The following is a 23258-nucleotide window of genomic DNA, read 5'->3' as shown; positions in this document are numbered from 1 at the left end:
TCCGGGTTTTAGTTCAAATACACCAAAACGGAGCTAAAAGCCCCAAAAGTGCTCGGTTTTACCCCAAAAGCGGCAGGGCGGGGGCTGCTCCGGTGCAGAACCGCCAGGGGAGTGAACACACACCGGCCTTCCCTCGTTGTGGGGTGTAAAGGGGTCGCTTCCATGGGATGCTGTCCTGGAGGAAACACTGCTCTCATGTCCATGGAAGACCTCACCTCCCCACAAGCACTTCAGTCTCCTGCCCCATGTCTCTTCAGTCCATTTACCCAACTCACCAGCTCCATCCTAACTACAACCTGGAAGGACGCAGCCATCCCCTCTGCAAGAGGGACAAACCCTGTGAGGATGAGCAAGGGCTGGAGGCCAAGGGATTGAACACCTCAAACAAGCAACAGCCACACTGCACTGGGGCCAGGGGGGCTACGGAGGCCTCTACACAGGGAGCTTCAATCTAACCTCGATAAATAAAACCAAATGTTTATTTACACCAAAGAATTCCAACACTGGATCTTTCACATATGAAGGACAAAGTATATATACACAGCAAGGGGTAGCAGGGCTGTAACGAGGGTGCTTTTTCCGTTGTCAATGATAATAGTTGTCCACAATTACTGATCTACCATTCCGGGTTAAGGGAACTCGCTCCATCCTCTCAGTGCGTATTTACAGGACTGTGAGGTAACTGGATTCTCACCACATGGCACGTGAGGGAGGGGAGGGGGGTGAAGATGTGGGATCGGACTTGGCGCAGTCTGAGTTTTCCAGCTTTAAGTAGCCACCAGCTTGAAACCTAGAGAAACGATTTGAAAAAAAACAAAACAAGATACCCAAATAACAAAGTAATTCCAGAGATCCAGACCCCGGGAAGAGGGAGCTCCAGGACCCCGAGGGAGCAGAAACCTCATCTTTTAAGACTAAAATGACATGCAGGGGGGTGACCTGGCATTGTGGTTGGCTCCTAAGGAGACATAATTCAGTCCAATTTGGGTGTCAAGTGTTATCTGCACTCACTCCTTTTAAGCTTTATCCCACCTCTCCATACTGGAATTGTCTCCTCAGCAGACCCTGGGTTGGGTGGCAGGCAGGACATGGGGCTCAAGTGAGCGGTTCCTTTAAGAATCCCCCTCCCCTGCCCCACAAAGACTTGGTTGGGTTCTGGAGAAGAGCACAATCCCCAGGGTGTAGGCTCATGGAGGAGGAATGGTGGGAACATGAAGAGATTTCCAGTAGGATGCAAGGAAATGCTGTTGATTCAATCTTTTGTTCTTAGATGAAGAGTACTTTTCTTTTGGGGGGGATGGGACGGGGATGGGGTGGGGAGGGAGCAACTGTCCAAGAAATATTCCAGCTGTGGGTATTTTCAGGGAATCCCCTGAGTTACGAAAGAGTTCAAGTAAAAAAAGAAAAAAAAATATCAGCCTATAATAATTTTGTATATAATGACTGAACTACTATAAATCCACAAGCAACAGTTCAGACACGGTGCCTCCAAAGCGTTCATCCCCTCCCTTCCCCTGCCAGGCACGAGCTGCCTCCTGAGCAGGGGTGAGGGGAAACCTCTTCCCCACCTGACCCAGCTCAGGCTGCAGGACACAGGAGCCCCTCACTACTGCTGAGCGCCGGCAGCAGCTGGCACGGGCATCCCCAGCGTGGTGGTGGCAGAGATGACGGGCGAGCCTGCTAGAGGTCCCAGCGGGGAAGGTGTTGGCACTGAGGAAATCCCTGGAAGAGAGACAGGGAAGCAGGAATTAGAGGGGCACCAGTGCAGTGCTACCCAGGACTCAGCTTCGTAACCCAAGTGCTGTCTCTTTGCAGGTTAAGTTTGCTGCTGCTTTGGTATGCTTTCAGAGCTGCCAAAATAAGCTGAGATTAAAGAGCTCTCCCTGTTTTCTGCAGGCTCTGAGGAGTTGCTGAGGGGCAGATTCAGACTTCAAAAGATCCAACTGCAAAGCACTTCTTAAAGCAAGACCAGAAAAACAGCTTTGGCTGCAGGGAGGACTTATCACACTGTCCCACCCACTGCTTCCAGCCCTCTGTGCCCTTGTCATGGGTCCCAGGAGATGATCTCATGCCCCACCCGCAGACCTCACCCTCCTGGATGCTCACAGCACATGCACACGCTGTCACACACCACACCAGGAGCAGGGTCAGCAGCAGAACTGACCTGACATCATACTCGCACTGCTGACGGGAGTGCTGCCACCCGGCATGTTGGAGGAGCCCATCCGAGCCTGGTCTTTCACGATGGGATCTAGGAAGAGCAAAGTCCCCTCAGGTGATGTGGCAGCAGCTGAAGCACACACTGCTCAGCCGGTCCTGACAAGCTGCCCACGGCAGGTAACATCAACCCTCGTCTACCAGAAGTTTCCATCAGCTCCAGTGGGAAGCACCAAAGAAAGTGCCAAGGAAACCCCATCAGTGAGAAGTCACTGAAATGATGTGCTTTGGAGTTCAGCAAGAGGAAAAACTGAAGGGCATTAAGGTAAAGTTTACCTCCTCTGTGCCAAGATCTGTGTAACTGCAAAGCCAAGCCCGGAGAATGGGTGTAGCAAGCAGAGATTAGCACCAATTACAACTGTATGTCGTGTCCCTACACACATCCCACAGCATCCCCAGAGCTGTTGTGTCACTGAGCTCCCTGTCTTCTGTCAGCTGTTCCCAACTTCCACACTAACTCTGTTCCAGGGTTTAAAGGGTGGCTGCAAGGACACTGGAGACTCCTGTTTGACAAGGAGCCACATGGCAAAGACCAGCAGGGACAGACCCGAGTTATTTCTGGGGAGATCCCAGTTGGACACAAGTGGAACATTTTTCCCACTGAGAACCATCAGCAGCTGGAATAATCTCCCCAGGGAAGTGGTGACTCCCCCAGCACTGGCCATGCTTGGACTAGAAAGGTTGGACCAGATGATCCCTGAGGTCATTTGCAGCCTGGGATTCTGGGTTTCTTCATTTCCAGCTGCAGGTAAATAACACTGCCACCTGAGCTGTGACAACCTCTTTCTGCCTCCCAAACCTACCACATCAGAGAACTGAACTCCAAATGCTGCCCTTCCTCACATGGAGCTCGGTACAAGCTCTGCCTCTGTCAGGACACAAGTTAATTTAGCTGTCTGTCCAACTCTCACAGCCTTCAGCTTTACTAATGCTCAGACTTGCAAAACCTTTCACTTGAACATCTGCCACAGGCGTAACACAGCTGTGCTGGTTGTTGGTGACCCAAGTCTGTTCAGCAGCAAGGAAACAAAAAGAACTGAGGAAATACTCATTTTGCACTGTTATAGCTGCTTTAAACCCCTCAATATCAAGATTTGTGAAAAGCAGCAAGTGGTTAAAAGCATTCAGAAGTGAAAGTACATCTTATTTTGCAAGGCCAAGACCTGAATATACCATTCACTAAGGCACAATTAGGAACATAAATTGTTAAAAGGGCCTTGACAAACCAGAGTGTTCTAGGTTTATGTATCCCACCACCTGCTGAAGTTAGCCTGGGTTTAGCTGCTTGAACACAGGGCTGACTTGGGTGTATAAACACCATTTCCTCAGCTGCTGTGGGTGGCAGCGACCTACTTGCTCCACCACAGAGGCATCCTTGGCTCCAGTGCAATTCCTTGCAGACCAGGCTCATTACACTGCGGTTCTGAGCTCTTATCTGCACACCCTACAAGGACAGAGATTTCCCAGAGGCAGAACCCGTTGAACAACCCCTGTACTTACAGAAGTAGGGGTGTTCCATGGCTTCTCTCGCTGTGAGTCGTGACTGGTGATCGTATCGCAACAGCTTGTCTAAGAAATCCAGAGCTTCTGGACTCACCAGATGCTGGTTCTCACTGTGAACAAAGCGCTCCCATCGCTTACGGGAGTGTCTGCAGGGAAGAGAGACCCCGGTCAGGCAGGGAAGAGGAAAGCAGTGCCAAAAGTCACCTTCCTGAAGAGCAGGAACTGCTCAATGTCCACCTCTGCTCAGTGGGGCAGCCCCAGGGCTGAGCTGTAGCAGTGCACAGCAGCAGTACACCGCAGCTCCACAGGGCGGCATGAGGACTCAAGGTCAGGATGGATTTACAGGCCTAAAATCCAGCTTCTCTTCCTCTCCTATTCCCTCAACATCAGTCCCTTGTGGTTTGGGTTGTGTCACACAAAATGAGGGGAAAAAAGACATAAATGCCACCTTATGAAGCACCTGATCTTTTGCACTTAGAGCACTGTTTTCTCCCCAGAACACTGGAGAGAGCATCTGCCCTTCATGCTCTATGCTCCAGCAGTTCACTTACTGCCTAGAGGACATGAAAAACCTTTCAAGTCCATTTCTAGAAAAAGGAGCAGGGGAAGCACTGACAAAAGGGATTGAAGGCACAAAGTGACAGCTCTCAAGGATCTTGGCTCTGATGTCTCCCAGACGCATGAGGTTTAGTTCACTTCAGGGGCTGCTGACAAAGCAGTAGCTCTTTGGGTCTACCAAGAGCTCATGAGCTACTCTGGAGCCTGGCTCACCTGCCCAGGATGTCATTGAAACGTGGATCCAGCTCAATGTTGTACTTGTCAATGTAGTCATACAGATCTTCTGTTCCCAGCACCTTGGCTATCCTCACCAGCTGGGAACAAACACACCAAAGTCACAAAGGCAGGAGCACATTCCCTTGGGAGCCTGAATATGGTCTCAGTGTCTGAACCAGGAGCCACAGGGTCACCATGAACATGCCTCCCCTCACAGTTGGAACTCAGTAACCCCATAGCCAGGAGGCAGCTGCACACCCCAACAGCACTAACACCTGAGACCCTGCAACACCAGCTCTCTTAATAGCAAGACAATACTCAAGTGCAGTGGGGGGAAGGCAGGAATAACTGGTCATGAAAACAGAAACTCTGCATCCTTCATGTGCAGGGTGAAGCACCAGCCTGGAGGGCTCCAGAATGGAGGTTTGAGGAGAGAAGTCACTGATTTTCCAGGACTGGCCACCAGTCAGGTGCAGAGCATGTGCTGGAAGGTTTAAGTATAAAAACTCTGGCCTAAAGGCAACACAATGTTTTCAGCATCTGAATAAACCAGCACCAACTGCACAGTTTCCAGACAGAGGGGAGGGAGGATGGACAGTGCCAGGGGTCTGCATGTAACAGAACCTCAGGAACAGCCAATCTATGTGCCAGAACCCACCAGCATTAATACTGACAGACCTTTTCCAGATACTGAGTAACTCAAAAGCACAAAGTATACATCTATGTCTATGTAACTGGTTGGATAATCCTGCACACTTCAGGAATGTGGCTTCAGACTGAGCAAAGAAGCCATTAGCAAAATGCTGAAAGTCTTCTTCAGATACCCTGATAGAAGTGCAAGGAGGAAACCTTTATTGTGCTGAGTACTCTGATTGTACAGGACCAGCTCTCACCTGATCATAGTTGTCATGGCCATGGAAAAAGGGCTCCTTTCGGAATATCATACTAGCCAACATGCAACCCAAGCTCCACATGTCCAGACTGTAATCATACATCTGTACAGAACCAGAAGGACAATTCAGTGTCTAGTGAATGAAGCAGAATGGACTCTCAATACTAACAGGGTCTCCCCTCCCTCCAGTGACTCAAGGGAAGCATCACAATGAGAACCAAAAGAAAGGGACTCCACAATATATGTGGACAGGTGAGGAAATGCCTTCCTTCAGAACCAACATGGAGTGGAAGCCATCAGTATCACTGCTATTTCCAGCCCATAATGCAAACTGCCATCAGCTACAGGGATGGTTTTAGCTTTATTTAGTCCATGCAGTACTGGCTGTTCCCACAAGGGCTTTGTTTCATTCCTGGACTTACTGCAAACACAGCCTTGCTAAAAACACATTCAGCATTTGTATTCCCAGCAGCCTGGTGAGTTCTGCAGCTCTTCCTCAGGTCCTGAGACTACTCAATAGTTTCTTTAATTCAGCAGCTTTACAGCCACTGCTTTCTGTGATGCATTTCAGAATGGGCTGTCCTTAGCTCCAGGTCTCCAGGAACCTGAATTTCTGGTCTGCTGCCTTGAAATGGCAGACTTCCCATATGGAAGCTAGTGACAAACCCCAGTATTTCTTACCTGATAATCTACAAGGAGTTCAGGTCCTTTGAAATATCTGGAAGCCACTCTGACATTGTACTCTTGTCCAGGGTGATAGAACTCAGCCAAACCCCAGTCTATTAGTCTAAGCTAGAAATGGTAGAAAACAAAGATCGAGGGATGCTTAAGAGTTCCATTTTACCCTTCTCCACCCCCATGCAGGTATCTGCTAGCACCACAACACAGGGGTACCCAAAAGGGATCCTAGTTTGCCAAGGGAACAGCAGGCCCCCTCCCCACCCTCCAGCCAAGCCATGCTACCTTTCTGTGCTCGTGATCAATCATGACGTTGTGAGGTTTGACATCTCTGTGCATGATTCCCATGCTATGGCAGTAATCTAGAGCCTGGAGGTGACATACAAAGAAAGAGATGCTGCAGTCACAAGGACCTTTCAAGTTCAATGATGTTCAGAGCTATTTCCACATAAACCCAGTCTAACCAGATTGCCTATAGGGTTATATCCTGGATTAGGCTTGGGGACCACAGACACTACTTCTAGAGCTCCCTCCCAAAGGGATGCCACAGCAACAGAAGTGTTTTGACTTCACCTCATGTGCTTCCTCATACAAATGGCATTTCAGAGTCTCTAAGAGCACAGTCACTAGGCACTGATCACACACACCTCCCTTCTCCAGGCTCCCAAGGAGAGGATATTTGTTCCAGAAGAATGGATAAATACATTTAACTTTACATTAGAGCACAAAACCAGCCAGCAACAGCTTACAATCCCCTCTAGTGGGATAACAACCACCTCTACAGGATTAGCTGAGTGCAAATCCTACAAACCAACCAACAAACCACTAACTTACCTTCAAAATCTCATACATGTAGAATCGAATATCATAATCTGTTAATGTCTGGTACAATTGCTGTGGGACACAAACACATCCTGTCAGTGTTCAGCACCTCAGCAACAACCCTTCCCTGCCAGCCCCCAGCAAGCCAGCCCTGTGCTTCTCCAAACCCCCTTGAAAGCACAGGACAAAGTTTCCCAAGTTCCTCTGATCCCATCCCCAGCTGATCAGGCTGTTCCTAACCCTCACCCTTACAAATCCCACATTTACTTCCAGCTTAGATAGTAGCCCCTTCTTCACCACCACCAGCCCATCACATTATGCTGCAGACTGGGTCTTAAACAGAGCCTCTCCTGAGGCAGGTCAGTAGGGAAGGGGACAAACATTTAAATCCCTTTCCCCAGAAGCATGGAAAGCCACAGAAACAGCTGTCCGCATTTAAAGGGCTTCCAATAGTTATACACCAAGCATAAAAGCAAGATGTTTCATAAGGACAGCACTGACAGGCCACAAGGTAACAGATTCATTTGTTCTGGATGTTAGAATGTCACTTGGAACCTTCTGTGGCAAAAGAGAACTAAAGGACTAGTTACAAACTTCTGCATTTACCTTTAAAAGACAGTTAGTACATTGGAAGGAAGTGACCAACCAACCCACCTGCTCCAGAAACACATTAAAGAGGCTTTCAAATGGAAAACATGAGACATTCACCCCCCACACTGTACCTTAAAGTCTGTGTTGTTTACATGTTCAAAAACCAAAGCGGGTGTTCGAGACTGAAACAGAGAGAACAGGGTTCAGCTGTGGTTAAGATGAGACAACACATTTGCACTTAGGATAATGAGTTATAATCATTTCTACTCCCAAAACTGGTAGAAGCCCCTCTGCCTGGGATGTACTTGATTCCCCTGAGGCAAAAAGCAGAGGCAAAGCTTGCAGCACTGTTAGCAGAATGCATTAACTTGTCTCAGGTCACTGGTATCTCACCCTTACAGCAAGGGGCTGAAGGTACCTGCAGGGGAAGGGCCCTCTAAAAGGAGTTAATCAGATTAAGAGCTGATCTGATTAAGTAGTTCAAAAGCAGGGTTTAAGAGTAGAGGAAAACAAAGAGCCAGATCAGAGCTGAAGTCAAACACAGCAACTTCACCATAACCCCACAGGACCCTTTAAGGTCCCTCCATACTCACCACAGGATCTTTTACTATATCTGCAAGGGTGATGATGTTGGGGCCGCCCCTCAAGTTCTCTAAGATCTTGATTTCACGCTTGATTTTCTTCTTTTTAACAGGCTGGAGAACAGAAAACCAAGTAAGACAGAGCACTGCAGTAAAGGGAGGCCAAGAGCTCAACAACCACATCACAAAGGTGCTGACTGCAAGTCAGCAAAATACATTGGAGCCTTTGCAAGTGAAGTTCAAACAGATCCTCTTGTTACCTGACTGCTCAGTACCTGCAGTCTCTTTTCTAATCACACAGCCCTGACAGCTACCAACGTGGGTTTCATGTGAAGGAGGGTCAGGAAGATGGTTTCTATCTCTTGCCCAATCCCCAGCTCACCTTGAGAATTTTAACAACTACTTTTTCATTGTTTGTGATGTTGATGGCTTCAAACACTTCACTGTATTTGCCTCGGCCTAATTTCCGAACTAGCTGGTAGTCATCTTGATTCCTGTGGAGGTAAGAAGTTAGTCAGTTCCAAAGAGCTCTGTCATTTGCATCACGATTTACTTAACACAAACTCACTGCCTCACCTTCCAGACTGGGTGGGTTAACGAGTGTCTTCATCTCCTGAACACACTGATTCAGAGTTAGGAGAGGAACAGGGAGTTTCTACTTGCCCAAGTTAGATTCAATCCAGAACTGGTTTCTTCCACAGCAGGTAACATAAGCCTGACTATGCATCTCAGCCACAGCAAACTTGACCTATCCCTTCCACTGGTCTCTACATTTCTCCTTGTATAATGTTGTTAAAATCAACACAGCCACAAAGACCAGAACTTTCAGCACTGGCTTGTTTAAAACCAGAGCAGCACAAGCCACCACTTCAGCTCAGCACACTGTGTACACTTCAGAACCCAGGAAGCACCACAAAGCTGAGGGCAGAACTTAGCCCAGGCTCTGCTATACAGAATGGGGAAGGCAGAGCTAAAAAGGATGGTGTCACTGCTGGCTGATTCTTGGACAGTTCAGTCATGAGCTCAATTTAGGCACCTTCTTCCTTCGAACAGCAGCAGCCATCTCTTCCAGTCACTCAGAGAGCTGAGCAATAAGTCACAAAATAGCAGGTACCTATTTAAGTCTGCTGAGTGCCTTCACCCACCCCAGGCAGAGGCAGCTTCAGGCTTTTTACTCTGTTTTTCAGCCCTCATGCTTAGATTGTTTCAGAACAAGAGTTTCTTCCCTCTGAAAGGAGCCATTTCCGGACTCCCTGCAAACACTCTGCAACCCAAACTCTTTAAGGAAGCTGCTAAAAACATCCCTGCACCGTTGGGGATTTCACATTCTGACAAGAACCACTTGGGAAGCAAAGTTGTGATCCCAACACTTGCCATGCACACAGGCACTGCGCCAAGGAGCAGGATAAAGCCTGACACTGCTGGTGCCTGAGCTCCCCATGCACCAAATGCAGGCTCCTGCAGGGATTGATCCTGCTCCAGGGACATCCACAGACTTACCCCCACTCAACAACATGCGACTCATAGTCCCAGTACTCCCGGGGTCTGTGTGTGTTCACATCCGTGTAGACTCTGGCCCTGCTCGGCACGGGTCCCGACATATCAGACAGGTTGGCAGGTGGGAATGATGGGATGGCAAATCAGAGGCTGCCTGGTCTGCACTGGAGGATAATGGCCTTGGATTCTTCCACCTACAGACAGAAAACCGACCAGAGGGTAAAAACCTCAAGATACTATAAAAATATTCAAGTTAATCATTAAAAGCTGCTGAGCAGAAGCTGGAGCTCAGCCACAGCCTGGGATCATCTGCCAGAGCTTGCAAACTGTCTGCTCCCCCCCATGCAGGATGGGATCACTTGGCAAAAGTAACCCCCCCGACTCTGAAACTTCCACATGGATTTTCCACATGAGGTTACAAAGAGAACCTTCCCAAAGGGAAGAAGTGCAGTTCGTCCAGCTCCAGAGTGAAAGCAACAGCCATGGGCTAACCCATCCAGGAGGAATGTGCCTGCCATGGAACAAACACACCTCATTCACTGCAGGCCTCACTGTCACTTCTTGCAGGGCACCAATGGATGCTGCAAAGGGGTGACAGACCCCTAAATGAAGCACTTTCTGGAGTTTCAGCTTCTAGAAGGACCAGTTTTCATTTAAATCAGAGCTTTGGGATTTACCTGCAGTTCTGGAAAGGCCCAAAGCCTTTGTGCTCACACACAGTCCTGTGCAAAGAACAACCATCAGCAAGACAAGGCCACTGTGAAGATCTTAAGGTCAGTTATTGCCAACCATTCAGAGACCTAATGACCTGAGGATGCTCAGAGCACTTCACAGCAAAGACAAGGAGAAGAGTTTGACTGGGATGGGGCACCAGTTTCAGTCACAACTTTCTATAACCATGACATTAAGGCATCTGTGTTAGACATGGTGATTTACCTGAACGCAGAAGAAAAACTCTGCTGCAAGTCTAAGGAGGTTTCTTTGCATTCTGCTTGTGCACAGCTGCATTACTGAGACTAGCTAAAATGACTCAAAAAGAAAGTTACTGTATGCCACAAACACTCTAATTTCTGAATGCTTATCAGGAACTTACTATAGTTTTACACCAACGAACAGGGTCTTACCTAAAACAAAAGCAGAGGCTCTGAGCCTCTCAGATCCTTCCGAAGTGAAAGCCAACGTATTTTTAAACATTCAAGTACAAGAATCCCTTTGTCAGCCTTCAAAATAACCCACGAGGAAGGAAGCAGCATCGGAGCATGAAAGAGCATTGTTCAGGGTGCTGCATGTGGCAGAGCCTGCACAGCCCTGTTTAAAGGGAGGCTCTTGAGCAGCAGGGCAATGACCTAAAGACATAGAATATACGTATTTGCTGTGCCAATGTCATCCCTCCACAGAAACAACGGCCAGGCTGCAGGAGGTTAATAGCCACATTCATCAGAAAGATCCAGAATCTACTCAGTTAGCTCAGGCTATCGGATACATCACACCAGAAGGAAATTCTAGAAGCAAAACCCTGCTCTACTGGCATCATTTATGTGAGGTCTGCAGCACTGCAGTCTGCTGCAAGGACCACAGCTATGAGCAGAGAAAGGTGTATGACCTGGGGGAGGAAGGTCTGATGTCTTTCACCACGTCCCACATCGGACCAGGAGCCGGCTCTGCATGTGGGAGCACAAACATGAGGTCTTCTGGTATGGACCAAACCTGCTCGGCTGACATGGACCTCAGGTTAGTTTTTGACCTACTGACACATAAACAGTGCTGAGGGCAGCTCTGGGTAGAGAAGGGCTGAGGTAACCCAGCCCCAGGGTCAAAAGGGACAGGACACTGTTCCAAAGCCCACAGTGGAGGTGACTGAAGGCCACGCATCCATCCTCAGCCCAAGCAAGGAAGGACAGGGCACTGCAGCCAGGTTCAGCTAACGGAAGAGTATGAAATATGACTAAATAGTCTATTCCTGGACAAAATGCTAGTCCTGTAACAAATTACACTTCCAGAAGATGAGGCAGCAATCATCTGAGACCTCAAACCATTTCTGTGGCATGACTCAGACCCGTAGAAATTAGATGTGTATTCCCAAAACACACTCTGGCCTTAACAGCACCTGAGTTCACCACTCTGAGGACAGTGAAATATAGTGCATTTCAGAGTTTATGTTTCCCCTCATTCCATGTGCTTCTGGCAGGAGATGCCCAGCACTCCTGTGTAGGAATTAACCCAACGCCTCACTTGACTTCTGATTTGAGCTTTCCAGCACAAGCAGGTATGGGGGGAACACGTAGCTGCCCCCTCCCCAGCCCAGCTGGGGTTCAGCATGGAAAAAACCCAAGAAAGAAGAAGAAAAAATCAATCCCATTATCTAAAAGCAGATCAAATTGCAGAGTGGTTCTTACTCTGTCACGTAGCTCCAGCCCAGCACTGCCTGCACGTTGTAAGAGAAGGGCTTTTTCAGGAAACCATCGACTGCAGCTTCTAAGAACAGCACACAATGCCTGTGCAGGGAGGTGGGTATTATTGTCTGCTGTTCTCGCTACAGGAAGGGGAGAGTCTGCCTGAAACACAAATGATGTGTGCAAAGACAGTACATGCATCTACACTTACCCTGCCCCAGAGCCGCTCCAACCACTCAGGAATCTGTATGTATTTTGCTCTCCCCGTCCCCAGAGGGGGATAATTTTGCAGAGGCTCCAAAAGCTCTTTGGCAGAAGGGACTGACACAAATAGGGACAAATAATGGGGACAGGTGTGGCCATGGAAAAGTCGGTTTAGCTCCAGTTTAAAGGCAGAGAATGTACAGTGTGAGCAGTGATTGCACCTACACGAGTGTCCTGAGCTTGTTATGAAAGATGAGCTGTGCAGAAGCCAAACAGAACATGCCACTTATTCATTCCTGCATTAATGACAGGATCACAGAATCATTTATATTGGGAGAGACTGCTAAAAGTAACCCAGCTAAAGGAGACTGTGTTCGATGAGGTTGCCATGTGCAGCTCAGCCTTGAGCATCTCCAAAGAGCCAAAATGGACCTCTGAGAGTTTTAATTCTCTGATAGAGAAATGCTGAACTGGAAACAACCACTTTGAGGTAATAAACCAGAGGTCACGGAGAGAGAAGGACACCTCTGCGGTTACCACCTGACACGAGCTGCTCAGTGCTTGTGCAAGGCCAGAAACCAGGTCCTGTTGTGTAGCACTCACAGTGTGGCTGCAGCAAATAAGCACCAAGGAAAAGTTTCAGTGCCAGGTTTTCCTATAGACCTTCCCTTAAAACACATTTGAGTATTAGCAAACAGATAAGTAGCTCATCTCTTGCACAGCACCTTATCAAGAGCACCCCAGCAGACCCTGTTCATCCCATGTACAAACAGCTCGAGCTAACACAGGCAAATGCACCCTGCATGTGCTGCTGATAGTGAGCAGCCAGGAGACAGACCCAGCTGTGCCACCACCATATAGGAACGTTTTAGCTGAAGAGCTACTAATTAACAAGGAGCAGTTCTTAGGTTTTAGTCGAAGATCAGCCTGAGCAGCTCTGCACACCACATTTTGTACCTAAAGCTCAGGAAACCAGGAAAAAGCCTCTCAATGTTCACTCCCAGTTGGATTTTTAAAGCACTTTCATTTAAACCACTCTTACAACCTCTCTCCTTTCAAAAAGGAGTTTCATCACCCTTAAAATGCACTCTAATCCCAGTGGCAACCCCATAGAAGACTTGATTTCTTGTGGCGTATCCATACTTACAGCACCTAAACCCAATTCCTACAGGAATTGCTTATGCCTTCTGTCCCTCCAGATGCATCCACTCTGAGCAAGTAGCAAGAAAGCACAGCTAAGGAATGTGCACATTAGTCTGAGAAGCACCTGCTCACCCTCTAGTAAAATTCACCTCTTTTTAGTCAAGAGTAACTGAGATACTGGAATATTACTTTTCCTCCTTTTAAATGGAAATGCTTTTGGCACCGAGCACACAGTTACTCACTCAGAACCTTACCCCTAGGAAGTGGCACCAGTATGACACAGCACATAGACTCTGAGCGAGCTGGAAGCCAAGAGCTTCCCAGAACACTGGTGTCCCAGGGAACCTGGCCAAGCAATGACCTTTGTGGATCAGATTTGGAGTGTAAATATTGCACCCAGGAACATGAGCGCTGCTTGACATGGCCTCCCTCTGGAACGCTGCTAACAGCACAACCTGCCCTCCGTGTGAGCTGTGGCCTACCAGGGAGTTCCAGCTTCATCCCGAGACTAAACCCAGGGAGCCACGTTTAGCCACACCAAAGGGGTTCCTACACACCCCCAGTTCCACCAAGACTAACTCAAAGAGCCAGGACAGTATTTCCAACACGTTACCAGTTCCTGACACACTGTCCCACACAACCTCGTCCTCTTCTCATGGAGAAAGGGACACACAGAGCTCTGACAGACAGGGCTCTCACTTCTACTTTCCCCACATAAGCTCATTACCAGCAGTGACTGTGAAACACTAAGGCTGTGAACAGGCCAGGCCAGGCAGCAGCCGGGTCATTCTGTGACTAGAAACACTCTCTGCCAGCTGAAAGGAGCAGAGTTCCAGTAAACAGTCTGGAATCAGAAGGTTATTCCTTTCTTTTACCCACACGTGCAACTGAGATGTCCCCTTTCACGGTAACAGCTTAAACCCAGGCTCCGAAATCACAGTGCATGATGTGCTCTGTTCGTGAGAGGAAGCATGACAATTAGCACATGAAATTGATTATCATTTCCTTCACACAGCTCATTGATCCCAGGGCAGGAGTACTTGCTGCTGCAGAGCATGGGGAGTATTTAGTACTGGGCAGACAGCATTGAAATGAAAAGACCAAGATATGCTTCAACACCAGGGTCCAGCCTGCTGCTGGCAGCAAACACCAGTCAAACCCCAGCCCACCTTTAAAGGAACAATTAACAGTAACCTGCTTTACAAAAGCCCATGTTGTAGCTCACAAAAGAAACCTCATTTGTGTGTTTCCATGATGCTGGAGCTGCAGCAATGCCATGTGGAACAGATGACCTCCACAAGTCCCTTCCAACCTATATATTTCCTCCGATTTTATAGCTGAAATAGAAACAAGCCTGGATTAACACAACTGACATTTTACATCTTTTCCTGGAGACCATTTACCTACTAAAGGGAGTTCAGCAACAGAAAAGGGGACTTTAAAATATGATTGTGTTAAAAAAAGCTTAGGTTTGAAATCCAACTTTTCTCTTGGTGTTTTCTTGGAACAGCACATTCTGCTCCAGCCACATTCTTCCACCAAAATCATCTTCTAAGGTTTCTCTTAAAGAGCTGCTTGCGTCTGGCTGTGGAGAAACAAATCATGATATACAACAACCTCACCATTCTCTTAAACAAGACATAACCAGCCATCAGGGAAAACAGTTGACTGCTTTAGTTGAACTGGAAGAAACATCTTGGAGTAATTCTGCATTAGCAACATCCTAAAACCAAACTGCTTCCTCCTTCACCTTCAGACTCCTCGCTGAATTCCTCACAGCTCCTGCCAATGAAGGAGTCAATCTCACAGGGAGCATCACTGCCTCGAAGTCACAGGACTGAGCACGGGATGGTTTCCTCTAACTCCATATTCTGTGATCACTTCCTTACTTGGGGAAAACTTCACTCTCCCACTTCCCAAGCGCAGAGGGTGGTGTCTGTCACGTCTGACGCTCCCCAGGCTGCCCTGGCAGTGTCACTGCAGCCACATGCTCTCCCAGCAGCAGCTCTGGCACAGTCCTCGTTGTTGTGCAGACCTGGAATGGCTGAATTTTAGTGGAGCTTTCACAGATCCTCTACAGGTTTGCAGCATCTCAGCTTAGTTTGGTGTCCAAAGCCCCAGTGTTGGCAGCAGCACACGTACCTGGGGCAGGACAGCGACAGATGCCAGTGATGGGAATGCTCCTCACTCCATCTCCTAAGGGACTTTATACAGAACAGTCAACTCTGTAAGCTCCTCTCTTCCCACTTCTCTCCAAAACCCATGGACCATCCTCATATTCCAGAGCTAGGCCAGTCCACAACACACAGAGCAAAAGGAAAGCTTTTCCCAACACAAACGCACCATCTGGGATGAGGCTTGTGGACATCAGCAAGACACCCAAGCCCCAGCAGCCAAGTGCAGGCTCTGCCACCATTCCCAGTGGATATCCTCATTGCCAGTGCTGCAGACTCCTGACACAACCACACAAAATGGCTACAGAGGCAAGCAGGAACTGCCAAGCTAACCTGTTGGAACACACATACCAAAGCAGAAGCTGATGGCAGCACTCTTCTGGGGCATCTTGCTCCCACCCCAAGAGCTTAGGCTGAGCAGGGAGTGCAGGGAAGGTGGTGGGGGTTTTTGAAGGCACATCTCTTTAGTCTGAACTAAAGCCAAAGAGAGCCTGCAAGGACTTCAATGGGAAGAGACTCTTTCTTCTAAGAGCACTAATAAAAGCAAAGCTCCTCCTGCTGTGGCTTTGGACAGTATTTTCTAAGAACCATTTCTGAGATCCAGGCCCACTGGGGTCCTTCCTGAGGGCTCACCAAGGGGAATGTTCAGCCCCACTCCAGGTTCTTCCCAGCTGACATCTGATCAACTGGCAGCATCCTCTGGAAAGTTCTCCCTTCCTCATCACTGCTAAGGGACACAGTAACTGTTTTCCTCACTAATGAGCACACACAGGGTAGGGCAGGCCAATCCTTCAGCTGATTTGTCTCCTGTGGTTCATGGAGAGAGAGATTCAGCTAGAACTGAACTGAACCCACCAGCTGTAAAGTTACATGTTCTTCATTGATCTGATCATGCAATTCCTAGAGGCAGGAACTGACACAAGAGCTGAAGGATAAACGTGGTGCAACCCCCTGCAAGGAAGCAGAAGTTCTACCATAATTCTCTAAAAACTCATCGATATTAACACAAAATGAACCTGGCCACAGCCATTCTGACAATTAAATGGGAAAAATAAGCTATTAAATTCCCCAGATCAGTACCCACGATGCACCAACACATCACAGCAAGTGCTGGATTTACACAGCCTTAGCCAGGTGAGGTAAAGGTATTGACTAAGGTTTTAGTACTTCACACCCGTGTTTTGGGGCCTGGCTGAACCTGGTGAGCACAGCAGCCACCAGACAGGGTAACCCAGCAGGGACACGAATGCTGAACCCACCCTCACCATGCCAACCCACAGCACTGCCAGCCACGGGTGAGGATACGTCTGTCCAATTCCATAGCATCGTTCTTCACACCCAGCAACCACCCCTAACGCCACTGCACAGCATCAAGTCATGGCTTAGCATGAGTATGTATTTATATGCTTGGTAAGATGCATATGTTGGACATATGCCTGGATGCATCATTCCAAACTACCCAGATTTAATGTGTAAACTCAGCTAAAATGGATCTGAATGCCATACAACTTCCTCAGCAAGCAAAACCCTCCTCTTCCTTCTGGAGTACAAAGTGCTGCTCGATCTGCAGAAGGGAAGGCTGGAATTCCAACAGCACACTGGTAACAGAGAGAGAAATCTGTGACAAAACTCACAAGAGGAGGAACACTGCAGGAGCTCTTGCTTTGCCACATTGGAAATTCATCTGTGGTGTGTGTCCATGCTCCTCCATTTGCAGAACACTGCAAGTAGAGATTTACTGACAACTGCTGCACAGGCATGCAAAGATGTGCTGAGGAACTGCCTCCCCCCGGGCAGGAACGGGGCAGAGGCACCACTGCTCCTCCCTGGACATGCAGAGGACTTTGGGGCACTTCTGCACCACATGGTGGGACCTCTGCCACCCAGTTCTGGCTCTTAACCCAGTGTTAACCCCCCAGCACATGCTGGACTCTCCCAACATTTAGCTGAACTAAACCCAAGATGACTTCACCCCCTGGTTACTCAGAAGGTGCAAGGGCAGAGGCCACTCTTCTGCAGAAGCAGACTGAATAACTCCATTTTCTAGCACTGCTGTTAACACTCAAGCACACGACCATCCCACTGGCAATCTGAAACCAAATTCCACTTGGGCCCCGAATTATATTCCACTTCCACCTAGTACATTTTAGTCAGCATCCACTTCAAGTGAATTGCCATAAACTAATCCAGCCATTACATCAAGCAGCTGGAGTGGTTGCTCTGTAATATTCCTTATATTCAGATGGGTCATAAGGACACTGGCACAGGGTGCCCAGAGAAGCTGTGGCTGCCCCATCCCTGGCAGTGCTCAAGGCCAGGTTGGACACAGGGGCTTGGAGCAGCTGCTCCAGTGGAAGGGGTTGGAACTGGATGAGCTTTAAGGTCCCTTCAACCCAAACAAGGCTGGGTCTGTATGATGAAATAATCTAATTCTCAGAAATAAACTCTGTGGCAAACTAAAGCAGTAAAAAGGTGACCTCCTGACCAGGAGTCAGTGGTGGCATTGTCTCGAGTCCACAAAGGGCTCCAAGTCTCCCTTCTGCTCCTCAGCTTCCCAAAGCAGCAGCATGAAAAGGATAATAAAATCATTTGTTTGCATAAAACTGTCCGGAGCAGCCTGAACAAAGGAGGGGGAAGACTCGTGTCAGGCTCATGTGGCTGCTGCTCTGCTGCTGAGGCCTGGCCAATGGGATATCTGTGAATCATTGATCCTACAACCACATCAACAGCCCCACTTCTCACCAGCCCTTCCCAACAGACAGGTCTGGCACCTTGATGGCAAACAGGGTCCAAAAAGCAGCTTGGAAAACCCCTCTGCTTTCAGCACCAGCTCAGGAAGCTGCAGTCTCCTTTCCAAGGCAGTTTTTCCAGGTCCAAAGGAGAACTCTTTTTCTCCAATCGGGTTCTGTAAATCCCAGGAGTCAGCTCTTGGAAGCCCCTGGAAGGAGATATCCAAGCTCAGAGAAGTTATCCAAGAGTCATCTTGCAATGAAACCAGGAAATGTTTGCAGCCACACTGAGGCACAGACCCTCCTGATCTTACATCTGGGGTTTCATTCTCGAGAAGCCCTGATGGAACAAGATCTAAGATGGCTTCAACCTCACCCTGAGTCTCTAAAACAGACACCCCAATGTAAGGAACTGAGCAGTGGAGATGCCAGGTCTGGTAACCCAGAAATAAAGCCCTGCCTCCTCAGAAATGTGCCATGGAATTAATCACACCACCACAATGTCACCCACTTGCTTCTGCCTCCCTCTGCCTGAGTCCTCAGAGGGCACGAGGACAGACAAAAAGAGAAAATTAGTTCTGGAAGGAGAAAATGCAGGAAAAATTCCAGTGGAAGGTGTGAGGGCACCAGACAATAAAGCAGAAGTTACATCCCTGTCCCTTTCATCACAGTTTTTCCTCTACAACTCCACACATCTATCACCACCTTTTGGTTTCCTGTATTCCCAAGACTTCCACCTCAAACCCACATCAAACCCGTGCTCCCAACCTGCACTATTTGAAAACATCCAGATCTCAAGTACTGAAGTTGTTCCATGTCTCACCTTCAGGGACCAGCATTTTCCCAGGTCCTTCCCCAGCAATTCCCCACTCCCGTGTTTGCATCCTCATTCTCAATGTTGCATCAGCTGCTTTCCAGCAAACAAGAGCCATTCAGTGCCCCTGCACACAACCGAACTCTGCTTCACGTCATGAACAGTTTCCACATCATGGTCCAGCTTCCTCCACGTGGGCTAGAACCTACCATCAATTTCATTCTCCCTCTTCCAAAGAGCCACATTGCCACAGATCCCATCCCTGCTCCATCATGAGCCCAGTGCCCTGGCAAACCAGAGAACTCGCTCTGAAGCTTCCACTTGGAGATCTCCACTTTCTCCTCCAGCATCTGACCCTCTCACCACATTTTTCCATGCTCTGGGCCCCATACCCACCCTTGTGTTACCCAGGTTTTCAGCACCACAGCTCCCTTCTTTGCTATGGCCAACACTGAGACAACATTGACCTTCTCACTGCAAGGCTGATGTTACCCTCCTCACTGCAGGGTTCAACCCTGTTTCCACTCCTCATGGGTAGCATTGCCTCTGTAAGCTCACTGAGCTCTCTGCTGCAGACCATGCTGGCACCATAGGACAGGAAGAGGCTTCACTGTTGGTGAAACCAGGTAACAGAGAAAGGAAGGTGAAAAGGGGAACTCTCTCCACACCGAAGGATCACTGCCTACACCAGAGATGTACACATCCCATACTCAATGGTCTGGACCTTTACATAAACCCTTCTCTGTTGGAGGCACTGAAGAACTGGACTTCCAGCCACAAGACATGGGTGGATCTTCTGAGGGTGAAAGTGGACATGGGATTGCCAGTGGGAGCCACATCCCACTCCAGTTTTCTTTCCCCAGTTGCAGACAGTGTGTGTCTCCACAGAGGATGTGCCACTGTTCCATGTTTTACCCACACATGACACAGTGCTTCAAGAACTGGAACATTCCCCTAATCCCAGTTTTGGGCCTAGCTAAGGAGCTGATCAAGCTTCACACTTTCCCTAAATCCTGTATAATCTTCCCAAGCTCCATCTCCCCTCTCCCAGCACAAACTTCACCCTTTTCTATGTTACACCAACATGAACAATGCACAGGACCAGTAACTTCCCTGCAGCAACGCAGGGAATCCAGGATCCACACTGGCAGAGACACATCCACACCCAGGCCATTCAATCCAGCACAGCACCAACTCTGAGCCTCAATACTGTGAGCAACTCATAGGTCTTTGAAAGGAGAGAGTCAAAGTACAGCCTAAATCACTGCCTAAATGCTGCTGTCTCCCTGTGCTTCCACCTCCAGTGGGTGCTCACCTGAAGACATGGAATTGAGCTGCTCTTCCCAAAGGAGGGCAGAGCTCACACAACGCAGGTGGGCACACGCTGGGAGCCGTGCATGGCACCCGGGTTCAATGCCTAGCATCGAGCTGCAAGAGCAGCTCTGCAAGACCCCAAGGCAGCAGCAGGCTAGCCCAACACTGACCCCACACCACTGCAGGCCTCTGGCACGTAGCAGGGCTCAGCGCAGGCACCAAGGAGCAGCCCACGGCACGATGTGGGCTCTGGACCAATACATTTAGAATGCAGAAATGAGGCACTTGCCCTCACGAGTCTCTGCATGGATCAACCACTGCTGTCAGCAGAAAACACACCGGTGAGTGAGCGTTTATAACCCAAACTCTATTGCCTGCACCCGCAGCCATCAGCGAGAGAATAAAGTGCTCTGACCAACACCACACCCGGCCCTTCATAATCTTATCTGCCCCCTTGTTCGCAAGGCGCATTTCACCAACAACCCCGCTGCCTATTGCCCCGAGGCACAGCCCCAGCAGGGCCGAGGCCGAGCACTGCCGCCCGCAGAGAGCAGCGGCCGGTGCGCAGACCCGTGCGAACGCCCTTCCCCTCCGCCCCGAACCGAGCCCTCCGCGGCTGCGGGCGGGGAGCGAGCGGAACCGAGCCCCCGGTACCCCCTGCTCCGCCGGGCAGGGCGGGGAAGCGGCGAGACGGAGCCTTCGGAGCGGCGAGACGGAGCCTCCGGGGCTATAACACCTACACGGTGCGGGCCGGAGGGGCCCGGCCGGGCCTGCGCGGCCGGGGACAGCCCCGGGGCCGGACCGGGAGCAGGGCAGGCCCCGACCCGCGCCCCTCCCGGTCCCCCCCCCCCCCCTCAGGCCCGGCCCTCCCCTCAGCGCCCGCTCCCCCCCCGCCGCCTCCCGCTCCCCCTCAGCGCCCCCCGCCGAGGCCCCGCTCTCCTGAGGGGCGGCCCCGGTCCCTCCGCCCGCAGCGGAGCGGGGCAGGGGGTGCGGGGGGACCGGAGCGGGGCCCACGGAGCCTCCCCCCCCACCGGCCGCGGAGCCGCCGGTACCTGCGCGGCCGCCGCTCGCCGCCCGCCCGCCGGCCGCACACAGACAATATGGCGGAGGCACAAGGCTCGGCCGCCAGCCGCAGGGACCAGAGCGAGGCGCGCCGGAACCGGAAACGCGCAGCGAGCGGCGGCGGGGCGGGGAGTGCGTACGGAAGGGAGGGGGGCGCCGCAAAGGCTCATGGGAGTTGTAGTCCGGGCCGGTACCGGGGGTCGCCGGACGGCCCGAACCCAGGCACGGGCCCGGCCGCGAGGCCTGCACCGGGAGGCGAGGCCGGGCCCGAAGCACAACGGGACCCGCCCGTGTCCGCCCCCCCCGCCTCGTGCTCCCGGTGGGGGGCGAGGCCGTGCTCGTTCCCCGGTCCCGGCGGCAGGGCCATGGCCGGGGCCCTCCGCCAGGGGGCAACTGCGGCCCGCGGAGCCAGGCCCGGCCCGCACCCGGTGACCGCTGCTCTGCCAGCCCCGGGACCGGCCCTCGGTGTGGGGACCAGCCCGGAGCCCCCGGGGATGGGGTAAACACCGGGGCACAGTCCGGTCCCTCCGCACCCCGGAGCACAGCCCGGTCCCTCCGCACCCAGGGCACGGCCGCACCGCGGCTCACAGCACCGGACCGGGGCTGGATGGGGCCGCGGTCACAGCCACCATGGGCACACCAAGCACCGCACCCCTCGGGAGCTATGGGGCTGTGTTAAACCCACGTCCCCATAGCCCCCATGCCCCACAGCAATGGGGGTGCCTGAGGCACGTAGGACCCATCCCGGCCCCACGGCCTATGGGGAGCCGAGCACGGCCACGCTTCACCCCATTCCCCCCCGGGGTGTGGAGGCTCCCCCGGGGCCGCCGCTGGCCCCGGTCCCCCTCAGCCCGGTCCCTCCCATCAGGTAAAGGAGCAGCGCGTCCCGGAGGGGGTATCTCCCTCTGCCGCTTTCCTTGTATTGTACCGGCCTGGGTCATCGAGGAAACCTTCCAGGTCCTTGTGCTGCCGAGAGCGGGCGGGGGAAGCCCGGCCCCCTTCCCCCCATTGTCAGCGGCGGGGCCGCATCCCCGCTCCGAGCCCCGGGCCCTAAAAATAGCTCTTTGTCAGCCGATTGTTCCGACACCTTCGCTCCCGCATTGACGTGGGCCGGAGCGGACAGCGCTGGGGTAGGTGGAGGGGAAGGGATGGAGGGTCCCCCTGGGACCCCTCCGAGCGTTGGCCGCTGATAACGGCCCCTGTTGGGGGGGGAATGGGCTCGGGGTGTGCGGTGCTGTGCTGAGCCCTGCCCGTGCTGCTGCCTCGGCCCTTCTGCACCGGGACCCCCGGTTTGGGGTCTGCAAATGGGAACATGGGGATGTGGAGGGGATGGAGCCATCCCGAGGCCCTGGGTCAGAGTCTGGAGGTTGGGGTCCAGCGCTGCCCTGCTGGCCAGGGGGGAGCAGCTCAGACCCACAGCCCTGCAGAGCTGCCCTTGCCCCAGGTGCATCCCTGGACCCCCAACAAGCCGGAGGTGAACGTCCCCATCACCTCCTCTGCTGCAGATCCAGGAGCTGATCCCCCATGAGCAGGTCTGGATTCGAACAAACTCCTGCCCCAGATCCCTCTGGTGCTGCAGGAGATCCGTGTTTGCTGCCCATGAGCATCCTCCGTCTGCACACCCCAGCGATGGGGACGTGTCCATCGAGGGTCGCATCTCCCTCCCCATCCATCCCTGCTCACGCTGCCTGTGGGGCTGAGCCCCACGGGGCCGCTGGCCGTGGGGCAGGGCATGGGGCCAGCCGGGCGCTGATTACCCCCAGCGCTTTTTCCTCTTTCTGCCTTAATTGACTGAGCGCTAAATGCAAGTATTACAACTTCCCCTCCGCGTTACGCAGGCGGCCCCGGTCGGGCATTGTCTTATTGTTTG

The 23258-nt window shown here is 51.3% G+C and overlaps 1 protein-coding gene across 2 annotated transcripts; it reads right to left on the bottom strand.

Annotated features, from left to right (window-relative positions):
* Positions 1–1422: 1422 nt before the first annotated feature.
* Positions 1423–22339, bottom strand: CSNK2A1 (casein kinase 2 alpha 1). 2 transcript variants are annotated; one of them, XM_034066737.1, is made up of 13 exons: positions 22321–22339; positions 9559–9749; positions 8441–8552; positions 8071–8172; positions 7609–7659; positions 6899–6958; positions 6350–6433; positions 6068–6178; positions 5388–5489; positions 4492–4592; positions 3718–3866; positions 2165–2251; positions 1423–1722 (listed from the first exon to the last, which is right to left on the bottom strand). In XM_034066737.1, the coding sequence occupies exons 2-13, from the start codon at positions 9657–9659 to the stop codon at positions 1607–1609; spliced, it is 1176 nt and encodes a 391-aa protein (XP_033922628.1). In that variant the 5' UTR covers positions 9660–9749; positions 22321–22339; the 3' UTR covers positions 1423–1606. The 2 variants fall into 2 exon arrangements, with proteins under 2 accessions (XP_033922628.1, XP_033922627.1); XM_034066736.1 differs by lacking the exon at positions 22321–22339 and adding an exon at positions 21379–21507.
* Between the last annotated feature and the right edge of the window lie 919 nt (positions 22340–23258).

Source organism: Melopsittacus undulatus, chromosome 10 (genome assembly GCF_012275295.1).
Source record: "Melopsittacus undulatus isolate bMelUnd1 chromosome 10, bMelUnd1.mat.Z, whole genome shotgun sequence".
Classification (NCBI taxonomy): Eukaryota; Metazoa; Chordata; class Aves; order Psittaciformes; family Psittaculidae; genus Melopsittacus; species Melopsittacus undulatus.
This window is presented reverse-complemented; position numbering and strand designations above follow the sequence as displayed.